The 15,848-nt window shown below is 51.3% G+C and overlaps 1 protein-coding gene and 1 long non-coding RNA gene across 6 annotated transcripts in view; one reads left to right on the top strand and one right to left on the bottom strand.

Annotated features, from left to right (window-relative positions):
• UPF1 (UPF1 RNA helicase and ATPase) overlaps nucleotides 1-5,155 on the bottom strand; it is a 22,798-nt gene extending 17,643 nt beyond the window's left edge. The window contains exons 1-2 of the mRNA XM_039702389.1: nucleotides 4,841-5,155; nucleotides 2,687-2,702 (exon numbers count right to left, since the gene is read on the bottom strand). Coding sequence (XP_039558323.1) covers nucleotides 2,687-2,702; nucleotides 4,841-5,049 — 225 coding nt within the window. The 5' untranslated portion in view covers nucleotides 5,050-5,155. The remainder of the gene's footprint in view (nucleotides 1-2,686; nucleotides 2,703-4,840) is intronic.
• Nucleotides 4,885-15,848, top strand: LOC120499056. 5 transcript variants are annotated; one of them, XR_005626794.1, is made up of 6 exons: nucleotides 4,885-5,008; nucleotides 6,268-7,184; nucleotides 7,986-8,107; nucleotides 9,354-9,477; nucleotides 13,564-13,830; nucleotides 14,661-15,402. It is a non-coding gene; the product is annotated as an uncharacterized LOC120499056 (long non-coding RNA). The 5 variants fall into 5 exon arrangements; XR_005626796.1 differs by lacking the exons at nucleotides 13,564-13,830; nucleotides 14,661-15,402 and adding an exon at nucleotides 15,574-15,848; XR_005626795.1 differs by lacking the exon at nucleotides 13,564-13,830.

Here is a 15,848-nt window from a genome sequence, read left to right as displayed (position 1 = left end):
TGCCTTTTAATAGCAACAATCGGCCCAAAGGAACTGAAAGTGCAAGAGGGAAGATGGGAAAAGGAACCAAAGGAGCAGCAGCACAAGCCCACAGTGGGTGAGGGCAGACCCAGGAGCTGCTGTGAACACTCTGCACAGTGTCACAGACAAACAGCCACCTCAAATCCCACTGCCACCTGATGGAGCCACCCCAGAAAAGACAAATAAAGCCTGATCTGGCCCAGGTGCATCCCAGAGCCTGGAGCTGCACTCCTTACAGCATTCCCAGGCATTTCTACCACAATTAGTTATTTTAAGGTTGGCTGATTTTAATACATTTTTGGGTGCTCATAAAAAACTGCCTTTGTGGGTTTTTTTATAAAAAAAGCAGTAAAGTTTGGGCTTGGTTTGGGATTTTTGAAGGCAGAAAAGGAAGAGTGGCTGTGCTGCCCCAGCCCCGGGGAGGCAGCAGTGATGTCACTGTGCCCTCGGGTGGCAGCAGTGACGTCACTGTTGCCACCCGAGGGCACAGTGACATCACTGCTGCTGCACCGAGGGCGCAGTGACGTCACTGTTGCCACCCGAGGGCACAGTGAGATCACTGCTGCCTCCCGCGGGCACAGTGACATCACTGCTGCTGCACCGAGGGCGCAGTGACGTCACTGTTGCCACCCGAGGGCACAGTGAGATCACTGCTGCCTCCCGCGGGCACAGTGACATCACTGCTGCTGCACCGAGGGCGCAGTGACGTCACTGTTGCCACCCGAGGGCACAGTGAGATCACTGCTGCCTCCCGCGGGCACAGTGACATCACTGCTGCTGCACCGAGGGCGCAGTGACGTCACTGTTGCCACCCGAGGGCACAGTGAGATCACTGCTGCCTCCCGCGGGCACAGTGACATCACTGCTGCTGCACCGAGGGCGCAGTGACGTCACTGTTGCCACCCGAGGGCACAGTGACGTCACTGCGCCCTCGGTGCAGCAGCAGTGATGTCACTGTGCCCTCGGGAGGCAGCAGTGATGTCACTGTGCCCTCGGGAGGCAGCAGTGATGTCACTGTGCCCTCGGGTGGCAGCAGTGATGTCACTGTGCCCTCGGGTGGCAGCAGTGATGTCACTGTGCCCGAGGTGCTGCCCCAGCCCTTGGCAGGCTCTGCACGAGGAAGTGGCTGCTCCCAACCCTCCTGTGATGTCAGCCCTGTGTGCACTGGATTAAAACCTGGCACGGGCAGCTGTGGTGGCAGGGGGGCCACTGCTCTGCCTGGAAAAATGTTGGCTGCAACTTCTGGCACGGCGAGTTCGGCAGCTCTGTGCTGCTGAGCCACAAAAACTGCTCCCAAAAACTGCCGGGCCTGCCTCGCTCCCCTGCTGCCCCAAACACTCCCTGGGAGACAAACCCCGGGCCAGAGAGAGCTGGGGGACAGAGACCAGCGGGGACAGGGAGCTGGGGCTGCTCCCCCCCTGGAAGGGCCCCAGGGTGGGCCGGATGGGGCTGGGGCAGCCTGGGACAGTGGGATGGGATGGGACAGTGGGATGGGATGGGACAGTGGGATGGGACAGGGGGATGGGGCTGGAGCAGCCTGGCACAGTGGGAGGTGTCCCTGCCTCTGGGACTTTAGAGATTTAAGGTTTTCCAACCCAAATCACGCCGGGATCTGGGATCCTGGGAGTCCTGGATCAGAGCTAACAGAACACTGCAGCTCCCACACCTGCCCCGGCCAGGAGCAGAGCCCCAGGTGAGCACACCTGCAGCCTCCTCACCAGCTCTGCTTTCAGCAGCTGCATTTCAAGCTGCAACAAGAACTGCAACTGCACTTGAACTCCAGCAGCTGTTCTGCCAGGAAATTCCTGCCACGAGGCTCCAGCACCATCCTGCTGATGGGTTTTCACCACCAAACCCCACCCTGTGGGGTCGGGAGGCAAAGGCAGCTGCTCGTGGGTGATTTTCCCTGCTGGGATCCCCAGTGAGGGCGATTTGCTTTCCCTTTCCCGAGGAGGAAGTTGGGAAAGCCTCGCCCCTGGGAGGAGCAGCTTCCACATGGGACCTGAGCACCAAGGACCCGTCTGGCCCGCACAAAACAGCCTTTGTCAGCACTGGGAATTAAACCCAGCCTGGCCAGGCCGCAGCGCCAGCCCAGGAGCTGGGCCAGGCCCGCCGGGGCTGAGCTCAGCCGCACCAGGGCCGAAATCCCACCCACAGCAGGGAACCTCAGGAGGGAAACTGCAGAGAATGCGGGAGGGGCTGGGGTGGGAAGGGCCCTAGAGCTCATCTGGGGCACCCCCAGGATCCCGGGGGGCTCCTTGGGCACTGCAGGGATGGTTTGGGGTGGGAAGGGCCCTAAATCCCAGCCAGGGGCACCCCCAGGATCCCGGGGGGCTCCTTGGGCACTGCAGAGAATCCCAGGATGGTCTGGGGTGGGAAGGGCCCTAGAGCTCATCTGGGGCACCCCCAGGATCCCGGGGGGCTCCTTGGGCACTGCAGAGAATCCCAGGATGGTCTGGGGTGGGAAGGGCCCTAAATCCCAGCCAGGGGCACCCCCAGGATCCCGGGGGGCTCCTTGGGCACTGCAGGGATCCAGGAGCAGCCACAGCTGTTCTGAGGATTTTCAATTCCTCTAAAAACACTTCAGAAAATGGATTGTTTATTTAATTCTGGGAAACAATGGCAATAGAGTTTTCTGCAGAAAATGTTTGTGCTCTACACCTACTTTTGGCAATTGACCACTTATCACTTGTAACACTATGAAACTATTAAATATATTGGGAAAGGACATTTTTTAAACAAAACACATCAGATTTTCCTAAAACATGAGGTGCCCTGCATTGCTCAACTCATCTTTTTAAAAAGACCCCAGAAACAGCAGAGCAGAAATTTCCACCTCCAATATTCCTCAGCTCCAATTTTTTTAAAATGTAATGAGCTTTAATTATAATCACAGGGCTAATATTTCATTAAGCAAAACCTGATCAATTGCAGAAGTCATTATTTAAGAAGCCTCCTGCCAAAAAGAACAACAAACTTCAATTATCTGGTGAGGGCAGCAAAACTTTTGCCCAGAACGTTTTAAAAAGCCCAGATTTGGTGATTTAATCAGCCCTGAGCCCTGAGAGGGGCAGGTCTGAGCAGGTCCTGGCTTTGTTTTACTTCACTCAGGAGCAAACGGGGCCTGTTCCACCTCTGAGACTCCCTCCCCAAAAATGGCATTTCTAACCTCAAAATGAGCACCAGGACGACCACAAAAGTTTGCAGAAACTCGAAACCACACTGATTTTTTTAAAAAATCAACACAAAATCTCTCTCTTTTAGCCAGGAGACAAAACCAGTACCTGAAGGTGCTCTCTACAGCTTCTATTATTTTTTTTTTACTTTGAGTTCAAAGGTTTTTCAAACATGTTTAGACAAAAAAAAAAAGCCAATTAATAATCCTCTTGTCTGGACTTTCAGCTTATGAGGCTGATTTTGGGGTGGTTTTTCTTCTCCTTGGCCACAAATTCCCTCCTGGGAGCTCTGGAGTGATCACAACCCATTAAAGGTTTAAAATTAAATGTGATTAGAATTCTCTTTTAAAGTGTAGTCACAGAGATTTTACTGCTGGTAGAAAAGAATTCTCATCTCTCAGTGCCCAAACTGGATCCATTCTACCAAATCCAAAAGCTGCAAATGAACAGAAAAGAACCCAGCAGCTCTGAGAGTCACAAACACAGGACCTGCTGCCACCGAGCACTCCCAGGCACAAAAAGGGATTGAGTCTGTGCTGGGCTAACCCGGGACAGAACCCTCCCGCACCCTGCCCTGCCCACCCGCGGAGCTGGGTGTGCTCCCTGCTCCCCGCCCAGGCCCAGCCGGGGCAGCTTTGGCAAAGGAAAGGACAAAAACCAGCTCCAGGACGTCTGGTTTGGGATGAAAACTCACCTGCAGCTCCCAGCTCCTCTCTAAACTCATCCCTCAACACGAGCATTTCGTGGTTAATAATGGGATTTCTGAGAGGAACCTGAACATCCCACCATCTTAAACTGGAGAAAAGTGTGTTTTTTTTAAAAATAAGGGAGAGCTCCCCGCTGTTTCTGTTGTTTACTACGGGCACAGTGAGATTGTTATCTTCATCTGCAGCACTTCTTGCGAGCTGTAATCCTAATTCCTCCCCTGCCTACGAGCTGTGAATTGCTAAACAAATACAATTTCACTGTCTTTAGGTACTAACTATCAGCTGGAATGATAAAAAAAAAAAAACAAAAAAAAAAAAAAAAAAAAAAAAAAAAACAACAAAAAAAAAAAAAAAAAAAAAAAAAAAAACAACAAAAAAAAAAAAAAAAAAAAAAAAAAAAACAAAAAAAAACCACCTAAAACCTGTTTTTAAGGCACGAGGCATCAAGGAGTACAAGAACTTTGGTGGAGTAAAAAAAAAAAAAAAAAAAAAAAAAAAAAAAAAAAAAAAAAAAAAAAAAAAAAAAAAAAAAAAAAAACTAAAACCTGTTTTTAAGACACGAGGAACCAGAGCTCAGAACTTGTCTCGGGCCTGTCCCTGCCACACACCCCCCAAACAAACCGGCAAAGAAAGTGGAAACTGAAATTAAAAAAATTAACATCCACAGTAATAACAAGAAGGAATTAAAGCGCATTTCAGCGAAGGGGAAGTAAAAAAAAAAAAAAAAAAAGCCGAATTTCCTCAGCAGCCAACTTTCGATAAGCAAACACCACCCAAAGCCCGCGTCTGTTTTCAGGAGAAAGAACCCGAAGCGAGCTGGTTTTTTTCCCACCTCCCTATCGCAACGCCACCACTATCGCGACTCGGGCAGCCGCCGCAGGTTTCCCCCGAACCCCTCGCTCCGAGCCGGCCTCGCGGGGCTGCTCCACACGCGGCCCGCGGGGCCCGAGCGCCGCCCCGCCCGCCCCTCCGCTCCGCTCCGGCCCCGCCTGGCCGGGCCCGGGCGGGGTCTGCGTCTGGCTGGGGAGGGTGAAGTCGGTGAACTCGAACTCGGAGCCCTGCGTGTCGGCGCCGAGCAGCTCGGCCTCCTCGGTGTCCAGGAAGGTGAGGGTCTGCGAGCTGGGGCCGTACGCCTCCACGCTCATGGCGGCGGCGCGTCCTCGGGCCGGGAGCCTTGGCCGCGCCCCCCCCGCCCCGCAGCACCCCTCAGCGAGGCCGGGCGGCCGCGCTACGCGAGCGGCGGGCTCCGCCGCGGGGGGGGGGTGACGCACACGCAGCACGCACGGGCGTACGGCGCGGCCGCCAGGGGGCGCGCCGCGCGCCCCGCCGCCCTGGCGGGGAAGGGCGGGGCCTGGGTGTGAGTGACGGCTGCGGCAGCCAATGGGTTGTTGAGGTGGTGGGGAGGGCGCGCCGCGCCCGCCCGGTGCGCGCGGGGGGAAGGGGCGGGGTTGGGCGCTGAGTGATGGGTGTGGCGGCCAATGGGCCATCGAGATAAGGGTTAGGGGCGGGGCTGGCAGCGACCGGAGCCGCCTGGCGGGAAGGGGTGCGCTCCCACGCACGCGGGGAGGGGCGGGGTTGATTCTGAGTGACAGGCGTGGCAGCCAATGAGGGCGAGAGTGCGCGCTCCACCCACCATCGCGCGCGCTGATGGGCGGGTCTTAGCTCTGAGTGACGGCCTTGACAGCCAATGGGTTATTGAGATTATGTGTGGGCGGTGCATAGCGCTGAGTGACGGCTGTGGCAGCCAATGGGACATCGAGATGAGGGGCGGGGACTGAGGTGGTGGAGAGGTCACTCTGAGGTGGCGCTGGACCCTCGTGAGGGGATGGGGGGCTGAGGTGGGGACAGGTCACTCTGAGGTGGCACTGACCCTCGTGAGGGGCTGAGGTGGGGACAGGTCACTCTGAGGTGGCACTGACCCTCGTGAGGGGATGGGGGCTGAGGCGGGTGACCCTGTGGTGGCCCTGGAGTCCCCTGTGGCCACCACGAGCTGCCAGCTCTGCCTGTTCCCGTTGGACCTGTTGGGGCTCCAGCGGGAATGCAGGGTGGGGAGTTGCAGGAATTCCTGCTCCAGCTGTAATTCCTGTCACCTGCAATAGCCCCCAGCCCCGAGTGAAAGCTGCTCTGGGCTGGACTGGGGGCTCTCTCAGGTCAGAGAAGGGAGCACCTCGTTTCTGCCTTTAAATACAAAAACCTTTGGATTTACCCTCATTCCATTCGATCAGCACACAATAAATCCATTTTAAGAGAAAACTTCTGCGTGTTGGGAAAGGCTGGATATTCAGTTCCTCTGCCATGTTAAGATGCAAATATGCATCTTCACTTATAAATAACTTGGATTTTATATTCTTGCTTTGGTGTAGGACAAAGCCTGGCCTGAATCAACGTGTTCCAGATCTGCAGCTGCCGGGCTGAAAAGATGAGGCTGGAAAACATCCTTGTCCTGGGAGTATTGGGCAGCAAAAGGAGGGGAAAAACCAAATCCAGGGAACACAGCAGCCACCACTTCTGCAGAGACTGAATTCATCTTGTTCTTGAGCAGAATCAACTGTTCAGAGCAAAGAGTAACGGGGAGGAAGCGTGAAATAACATTTGAGGATGAAAGTGGAACCAGAGGGGAGGGGAAAAAAAAGAAAACACTACAAAGCCAGGTGGCTGCTTGCTGCAAACACTTTTATTTATCAATGAACACAACACTCTCCAAACCTTTGGCTGCCCGACAGACTCCTCAGAAGTCTTGGGAAGGGATGAGAGTTGTGCTGCTGGGAGGGTTCCGCTGGCTGTGCCCGCCGCAGCTCGGGCAGCGGGGCTGTGGAACGGCCCTGCTGTGCCAGCAGCGCTGCATGTGCCCCCTCGGGTGGCCCTGGGGACACTCTGGGGCTGCTGTCTGAGGTGCTGGAGCTGCAGAGCCCCCGGCACGGCCTGCGCGGGGCTGCAGAAGGGCTGGGGCAGCTGCAGTGGGGGTTCTTTGTGGATTTGGGGTAATTCCCAGCGCAGCGCTGGGAGCCCTCGGGAGCCCGAGGACACCGTGCATGCCAGGCAGGCTGCAGAGCTCCCGGGCTGCGGTTTGCTGTGCTCTGTGTGAGTTTGCTCCCTTCTCCTGCTGCAGAGGGGAGGCTGTGACTCACCGGGCTCGCCTGCCGTGGGCTTGGAGCTGGCACAGGCTGGCACAGCTCCCTGCCAGCGGTGCTGACGCCTGTGCCCTGCAGAGAGGAGCTGGCACTCACCAGGAGAGCAGAAACGTGAGTGCATCAAGGCTTCAAAGACACTCCTGCTGCAGGTGATCATCCCCAGCTGCTCTGAGGGGTGGCAAACCCCAGTGCTGGGCAGGAGTGCCAGCCTGGCAGGAAGGAGAGGCCTTTCCCTGAGGCTGGTTTGGATGCCAGGCAGCTCGGGGTTTGCTGGCGTGCTGCTCCATGGGGCTGGCACGGATTGCTCTCCAGGAATTCCCAGCCTTGGAGATAAGGCTGGGCTGGCTCCTGACGTGAGGGGCACAGCCAATGCAGCCCGGGCTGGCCACAGCGGGGAAATGGGACATTTTTATCCTGGGGTGGATCAAAACCGGCTCGGGGGGTGAGGGTGGGCAGGGGGGCTCCCACCCAGAGCCACAAATGCACCCAGGGGTTCCTGAAGGACAAGAAATGAAGCAAATTAAGCACTTTATTTCCCCCTGCTCTGGCCACATCTTTTTATTTAGAGCTCAGGGGGTTAAAAAATGGCAGAATGCCAGGATGGAATTCTGAATTCCAGAATCCCATCCATCCCACTGTCCCAGGCTGTTCCAAGCTGTCCTCAGGCACTCCCAGGGGTGGGGAATCCACACCAGTCTCTTCCAGTGCCTTTCGTAATAAAGAATTTCATCCAAATTCTCCCTTTTCCTCATTTTCTCTCTCTGTTTATTGCTTTTTTCTTTCCTTTTTCCTTAAAACTAATCCTAAATGAAAATGCCTTAAAATTTTACTCATTTCACCACACCTGAATATCAATAAATGAAAGAACAACAACAACAACAAAAAAATCTGTTTTTTAAAAAATAAAAATATTCTCTACGCTGACTTTTTTTTTTTTTTTTTTTTTTTAGGGCTAAATCCATAGGGGAAAAAAAAATTGGGAATTAATTTTTCCAGTGCAGCTGGGCCATTTCTCCTGAGTCACCACGAGAGGGACACAGAAGGAAAGGAAAAATCCAAGGAGCAGCTCGAGGTGGGATCACAGCAACAATTTCCCTTTTGGCTGGGAATTTCTGGGATCACACATTCCTACAGCATCCCTAAAATCCTAAAAAAATCCCTAAAATCCCAATTTCATCCCATAAAATCATAAAAAATCTTCACAGGTAATGGGCTAAGAAATGTGAAGCATTAAAATAATTGGGGTTTTTTGTTTTTTGTTCTTTTTTTTCCCAGATTTTCCCCCTTTTTCCCTCAGCTTTTTCCCTTTAGAATGTCAGGGCAGGGAGAGGTTGGGCTGGCTGGGATTTTTTTCCATCCTGAGCTCCTGGAGCAGCAAATCCCACAGGATTTTGTGGGTTTGGGGAGGTATTTCTGTTTATTCCCAGGAAATTCTTGTGTATGGAGGTTGGGGAGGTATTTCTGTTTATTCCCAGGAAATTCTTGTGTATGGAGGTTGGGGAGGTATTTCTGTTTATTCCCAGGGAATTTTCACTAATTACCAGCTGATGATGCAAATGCCAGGAAATCCCAGATCCCATAAAATTCCTGCACGGAACAAAGGCCCCATAAAAGCCCCTGAAGTAAATCTTGAGGGTTTCCTGGGCTCCTGTGGAATTAACAGTCCCAGCCCTGACTTGGCCTGGCTTGGAGTGGATGCAGAGTGGAGTTTTAGGGGTCTGCAGCTGATCCATCCTCAGTGTCAGCAGAGCCCTGCTGGCCAGGCTGGGACTGGGGTGCAAATGCTGAGAAAAGGGAAAATGGGAGGGAAAAACTCCTCATTTTAAACAATTGTAACTTTCTGGGCCTCACATTTCTGTGACAACATTTAACATCACAGTGAAAGGTGCAGGGAGTGCTGGGACACTGAGTGGTCATTTCAATATATTTATGTATTTTATAGTTCTATATTTATGTAACTATTTCTATTTTATATTTCTGTTATATACTATTGCATTTCTATGTATTTATATTGCTGTGTATTCCTAATTTTATATTTATTTATACAATTTCATATATTTATATTTATTTTTTGTGTTTTTACCAAGCCCTTTAATGCCCAGAATGTTTTCACAAACTAAGAACATCTCCAAAAAGTGTTTTTAAATTAATATAAGGATTTCTTTAATTTGCCAGACATTTTAGTGCAACAGGAAATGCAAATCCAGCTCTGATTTCAGTGGAGAAAATCCACAGAAAAGGGGTTTTCCTCATGATTTTTTTTGCTTTTATCCCTCAGCAGATTGTGATAAATCTGATTAATTTTGATTTACCTGCAGGTTTAACTGGGGATAAATATTCCCAGAACAAGTCATGGGGATGTAACTCCCTGAAGGAAAAGGAGGAGAAGATTTGGGCCAAAATCCAGGGATTTTGAATGAAGAAAGTTCTCAGAAATGAGTGGTGAGTGACATTAAAAGATAGCAGATAAGAGAAGATAGCAGATAATAAAAGATAAATAATAAAAACTAATAAAAGATAACAGCAGGAGATGAAAAGGAAATGAAACTTGGTGCTCTAAACCAGCTCCAAATGGATACTAAAAATAAATATATATATAAATTCCAATACATTGGGGTTGAATATTAAAATAAGAATTAAAAACTGAGTTTCAGCAGGAAACTTGAAATCCTTCCCTCCAAAAATTGTGTTAAAATTCCCTTTCCTTGAAAAGAGCTGAAACAACAGGACAGGACCTGGATCCAAGGAATTAATGCAGAGAAAAAAGCTTTTTATGGCCAGCACTTGTGCCTTTGCAGGTTCAGAATCACCACGTGAAGTTACAACTCACTAAGAACCAGCCAAGGGTTCCTAAAATCCAAGGAAAACTGCTGGAATTCCTGAATGGGTCCGAGGAGATCTTTGGGAGGATCTGCCCCTGTTCAAGCTGCCTCTGAGGGAGCAGAGCTGCTCAAACCCCCCATGTCCAACGGGGCATGGACAGCTCTGGGGAAAAAATAAAATAAAAAAAGGGATTTCTCCAAAGCAGATGTTGCTGGAGCTGAGCTTAAAAACAAACTGTGGAGCTCCTGCTGGGCTCCAAAATGTCCCTTTTTGCTGGGATTGCTGGCAGCTGGCCTGGGCAGATGGGGGGTGGTGGAGTAATGGAAAACGCAGCCTCCCTCAGGGCTGGGCTGCTGGTCCTCCCCAGAGGGAGGAAATGGGGTGCCAGGTCACCCCCAGGAACTCCTGCAGCTTTTGTGCTCATGCAGGTGTTTCATTTTGGGGCGAGGCAGAGGGCTCAGGGTTAAACCTGACGTTGGGTTTGTGTCTTCAAAGAGAAAAAAAATCGCTTCAAAATCAGGAATTTTGGAGTCCCACCCTGGCTTTTGGTGGAAGGGGATAACATGTTTACATTCTCTGCATAGAAAAGAAATCCTCCCAAGGAAATCCTTCTTTCCTCTGTGGAGAAATGTTAATTTGGCTCTTACTGATGAAATGATGCAAGGAATCAATACCTGGGGTTTGCCTGAGTGTCCCAACGTGTCCAAGGTGTGTTTGGCCACACCAGGACTTCCAGGAGGGCTCCAGGGCCAAACAGCCTCACCCAGAAATGGCCTGAAACAGGAACATTTCATTTTCTGGCCTCCATCCCTGAAGAATTTTCCTTTTCAGTCCCTTTTGATGTTAAATTTGCCCAGCTTGGCTTTACCTTTACCTTGCAAATACTCCAAGTTTGGAAAACAAGGAGCGTAAAGTCATTTATGCTTCCACAGCTATAGGAAGAGCTGGTGATGTTTCATCAAGTTGAAGTTTCTTTTTCATGTTTTGCTGAATAAAAAGCAAAGAGAATGGAGGGAACCCAGCAGTGTTGGGTGCTGCAGTTGTTTTGCCATCGTGCAGGGCCTTCCAAGGAGCTGTGTTTGTGTCTGGGGGATGGCTTTAGGAAGGGCCAGGAATGTTTTCCTTGCAGAATTCTGTGGATTTCAGGAGGAATCCAGCCAGGGCTGCCCTCACAGGCCATGAATGGTCCCAGTGTAGTTTTGTGAGGCCTTCCCAGAAATGAGGAGCTCCTTGGGAAGGAACCCAGGAATGCCTGGGCCAGGATCAAGGGGCTGTGGGCTCGCAGGCTGTCCCACATCCCCAGAGGGGAGCACTCCCATCCCACCGTGGCAAACAGGGACCCCTGAGCTCTGCCCCTGCGTGCTGGGAGGGCTCCCCCTCTCCCCGTGTCCAGGACTCCTCCAGCTGCTCCCCTTGCCAGGGATGATCCCTTTTCCTTTTCCAAGGGAAGGGAGGGATGCTCCCCCAGCCTGGGGCTGCTGGCTCCTGCCCCACCCCAGGCCTGTGGGATTCCCAGGGGGGTTCATGATGCATCTGAGTCCATCTCAGCAGAAGGCCAATTAATGACTTGATTAATCTGTATTATTCTATACTGCATTGCATTGTATCTAAACTGAACCTGCCAAGCTCCCAACCCTGCACACACTGCCCAGAATCTCGTGACAGTCCTGACACACACACCCCCCAAAACACCCTCACTGTGGGTGAACAATCCCAGTTTCATTCTGTTTGGCACAAACACAGGCACAGCAAACGAGATAAGAATTGTGTTTTTCCTTTCTCTGAGGTTCAGAGAATGTGAAACCCAGAAATATTCTTGGGAAGAACTGTGCTTTGCTTTTCTCTGTGAAGGGAAATGTGGGGCTCCACACCGGGCCTGACAGGCCAAGGAACCAAAACACCCTGACTGTGGGTGAACAATCTCCATACTGCATTCTGCTTTGGCACAAACACAGGCACAGAAAACGAGATAAGAATTGTTTTGATCATTCTCTGAGGTTCTTGGGAAGAACTGTGCCTTGCTGTTCTCTGTGAAGGGGAATGTGGGGCTCCACACCGGGCCTGACAGGCCAAGGAACCAAAACACCCTGACTGTGGGTGAACAATCCCAATTGCATTCTGCTTTGGCACAAACACAGGCACAGCACACAGTGAGAACTGGGGAATGTGAAAGCCAGAGATATTCCTGGGAAGAGCTGTGCCTTGCTCTGCCCTGTGCAGGGAAGTGTGGCAGCGAGGATCGTGATGGAAACACCTCAGCACCTCCCTGGCCCCAGCCCAGCCCCTGCAGAGCCACCAGGGCCTGCTGGCTGCTGCAGGGGCTGTGGAGGAGGCAGAGCTCCCTGGGGAGGGGGCTGCCACAGCTGCTGGGGTGGAAGTGGAGCCTGCTGGGACTGCTGCATCCTGAGCAGGGCCTGTGGCAGCACAGCAAAGCCTGGAGGAGGCTGGAAACTCTGAACTGGGGCTGTTTTTGCTAAAAACGGCACCGCTGGCCTTGATTTATGAGCAAACAGAAGTTTTAAAACGGCCTCGGGAGCCTGGCCCAGAAATCCATGAGCCTGATGTCATGTGGAGAGGGCCCAGAACACAGAATTATTTTTATGGGGTTGTTAGCAAGTGTTATTAAAAAATTGAGATGTTCAATTGGAATTTTTTATTTTGGCTATAGGATGAGGACAGAGCAAATGTCCTGGAATGGATGTGGACAAGACATCCCAGTTCTAGGCCACCCTTCCTCGCTCCAGATGAGAGCAGGGCTTTGCTGGGAGAGGGGATTGCAAAAGGGGACGTGAGGGAGGTCTGGAGAGCAGTAATTTTAAACAGCACTTCAGCCATGATGTCATTTCAGCTGAAAAATAATGTTCAAGTTTGGGCAAGCAGAGCCCGGGGCCAGCAGCCAGGGTGGGGAGGAACTGCAGCAAAATGGAAAGGCCAAAGTGTGGAAGGTCATGGTGGAAAACCAAATCAGGACAACCCCCAAAAAGGTGGATGGAAACCCTGGAATCTTCTGTGAGCATGAGGATTCCAAGGAAATGGAGGGGAGGAAGATGTCCAAACCCTGGACAGGGTTTTCACTCTGTCTGGAAGTCAGAAGGCAAGTGCTGGAGCACAGGAACAGCCTGAAGGATTGGTGTGACCCCAGACTGTGATCCCAGGGGGAGCCCGAGCCTTCTCCTGGCATTTAACCCAAATCCAGCCAGAAGCTGCATCCACCTCCTTGCCTGAGGAGGCCAGAAGGCTGAAACGACCAAGGGACGTTGTTGCACTGGGTTTGGGCATCAAAAATACCTAAAATCTGCTTCGTGGGGCTTCTCCCTCATGGGCTGAAGTGGAGGATCCCCCTCAGGCCAGGCTGGAGGATCAGCCCTTCCCATGGGGTTTTAAATGGATTCCCACTAACCCAGCCTTAGAAAGCTGAGCCCTGCTCAGCCTTGGATAAAGCCTCGCACATTTTGTCCTTTTTTCATTCCCTGTTCCACCACAAACCTCAGCTGGGGAAAAAAAAACCCAACAAAGCAAGCAAAGGAAGGGGCACCTGCAGCTGGAAAGGACAGAAAGCTCCTGTTTTAAGAGGAGATTTAGGACTTGGAGCTCCCCAGGAACAAGTTCTCTTCCCGCTGTGCTGGGAGCCAGGAATGAGCTCAGGCTGTGAGATCAGATTTTGCTGAGTCTACAGGGTTAGGCTTGTTCTTTCCTCTTTTCCAGAAGTTCCCCTCTCCAAGCCATGCCTGGATATTTGATTTCCTTGGGAAAGCTGGGCCCTCTGAGCAGCTTTTGCTGCTGGGACACTCAGCTCTGCCAGCAGGAAAGTTGCTTTTGTCATTGCCATTTCTCCACCTGAGGCTTGGGGTTCCTGGAACTGGGGAGCTTCTCCTGGAAGAAGTGCTGCAGGCAGGAATGGCTTGTGCAGAAAGCTCTCCAAGGCTGCAGAGGTGTCCAGGAGGCAGCTGGGATCTGGAATTCTCTCTCCTGGTGGGTATTTCTTGATGAGCACCCAACGTGCCCTGGCTCCAGGGGATGTTCAGGGAAGAGCCTGAGCCTGTGCTGGCCAAAAGGAGTTGGAATTTCATGGAGGCAACGCTGCAAAAATGCACAGGACTGATGTGGCTTCCATCTGGAATTCAAATTAAAGGCATTTGGGACCATCACAGTCAGGCCAGACCTGTGCCCTGGCAGTTTTTGGGTGGGAAGAGCAGTTCAGATGAAGCAAGGCTGACTCTGGATCTCTCCACAGCCCATGATCCTGAAAATTATTATGGAAAAAGCAGCTTTGCCCTTGAGGCTGTTTTGCAGCTCTGGGTGGGGTCAGCAGAAGGCACTGCCAGCTCTCTCCAGGGCCAGTTCATTCCTGGGAGATTTCTGGGGCTGAGATTTTCTGGAAAACTCCAGAGGTTTGGGTCAGTCTCCATCCTGCTTCTTTCTGGAGAGCTTCCCACCCCTTGTGAGCCTGCACACGCCGTTTTTCCATTTCTCTGGAAGTGACCAAAAACCCCAAAACAAGCCCAGAGCCTGGATGATGCTGAATTTTCCTCTGAGCTCATCGAGGATGTCCAAAGCAGCACCATTTGCAGATGGGGCCAAGAATCTGTAATGTCTCAAAGCTGAGCAAAATAAAACGTGTGCGAGAGGAGAGATGGGTGATAAGGGGAGCTGAGGGGGTGGGAGCCAGGGGAAGATGGGTTTGGGAGCCAGTGGTTGTCCCAGAAGCCATGAGGGGGTGAAATGAGCATTTCCACAGTGCAGCTGTTGGTTTGAGCCTCTTTAATCAATTATTTTGCTATATATTTGTTAATTACCTTCAGGAAGGAGCTGCAGCTCCAGACTGGGAAGATTCTCCTGCATGGAAGTGTTTCCCACTGGTCCCCAACTGCTGCAGGGTTTTATTGCTGGAATTTCCTCTCCTTCTTATTTGGAAATTCATCTTTTTATTGGAGGAAATCTTTCTTTGGAGAGAGACAAAGGCCAGGGTGAGGAATCCTGAGGTGTCCCTGTCCTTCCCCACGCCCTGGGCATCTCTGTGCCTTCATCCTGCTCCCAGCCAGGACCCTCCTTGCTGGAAAACCCCTGGAATGCCTCAGGAAATCCTGGGAGGGGGACACGGGTGAGGGAGTGACACCCCAGGGCTGTCCTGGGACTGTCCCTCTGCTCAGCCCCCAGGAGCTGCAGTTCTGGGAGCAGTTCCCAAAGGAATTTCAAGCAGATTTTGGGGAAGAAAGGATCGAGACAAAGCTCTGCTCCACCACCCAGGAGAGGAAGAATTTGATAATAAATCCATTTTCTTATTCAAGATCCTCAATTTCCTGAAGGACAATGAGACCACTTCAAAGAACAACATGGAGAATTTGCCTGTGCTTCCTCTGCCCCTCTTTTCTTTGTGTTCTTCACAAATGTCCCCATTCCACAGCAAAAAAACCCAAACCACCTATCCTGGAGAGTTCTCATTGTAACTCAGAAAGGTTTTCTCCCCCATTTTCCTATCTAAGAAAAGCCCTTTTTCCTCACACAAGTGTTCAATGACTCCTATTAAAACCAAATTTAAGTGAATTTAAGTGAACTGAATCTCTTCCTGAGACAAGACAGAGAACATTACATTCAATAATCAATTTATTCCCCCCTTTTCTGTGTCCCACTCAGTACTTCCAGTTGGGAGAGGGGAATTAACACACAGTGATCGATCCTTTCTTCCTCTCCTTACAACTCAAATCTCATTTCCAGCAGGGAAAAGGTTTCTGTCTCCTGCCAAGAGCTGGCTGCAAAATCATTTGTACAGAGCTCCTCTTTGATCCCTGGTGTCCTGAAAAGACCTGATTGCTGCGTTTGCCTTTTTCCAGCTGTTCAATTACCCCAGATATCTTCCTGCTGGATTTGTTGAGGGGTTTTTTTAATGGAAAAAGGGAAAATATGGAGGGGAAAGCCAGCCCTGTTGCAGTCAGCGAGAGGAAGAGGCAAGAGAAGTGGCATTCATTTGGAATTAATTCATTAAAAGTTGC

Source organism: Passer montanus, unplaced genomic scaffold, assembly GCF_014805655.1.
Source record: "Passer montanus isolate IOZ18808 unplaced genomic scaffold, ASM1480565v1 scaffold156, whole genome shotgun sequence".
Classification (NCBI taxonomy): Eukaryota; Metazoa; Chordata; class Aves; order Passeriformes; family Passeridae; genus Passer; species Passer montanus.
Note: the sequence above shows the minus strand (reverse complement) of the source record. Positions and strands in the feature narration are given on the sequence as shown.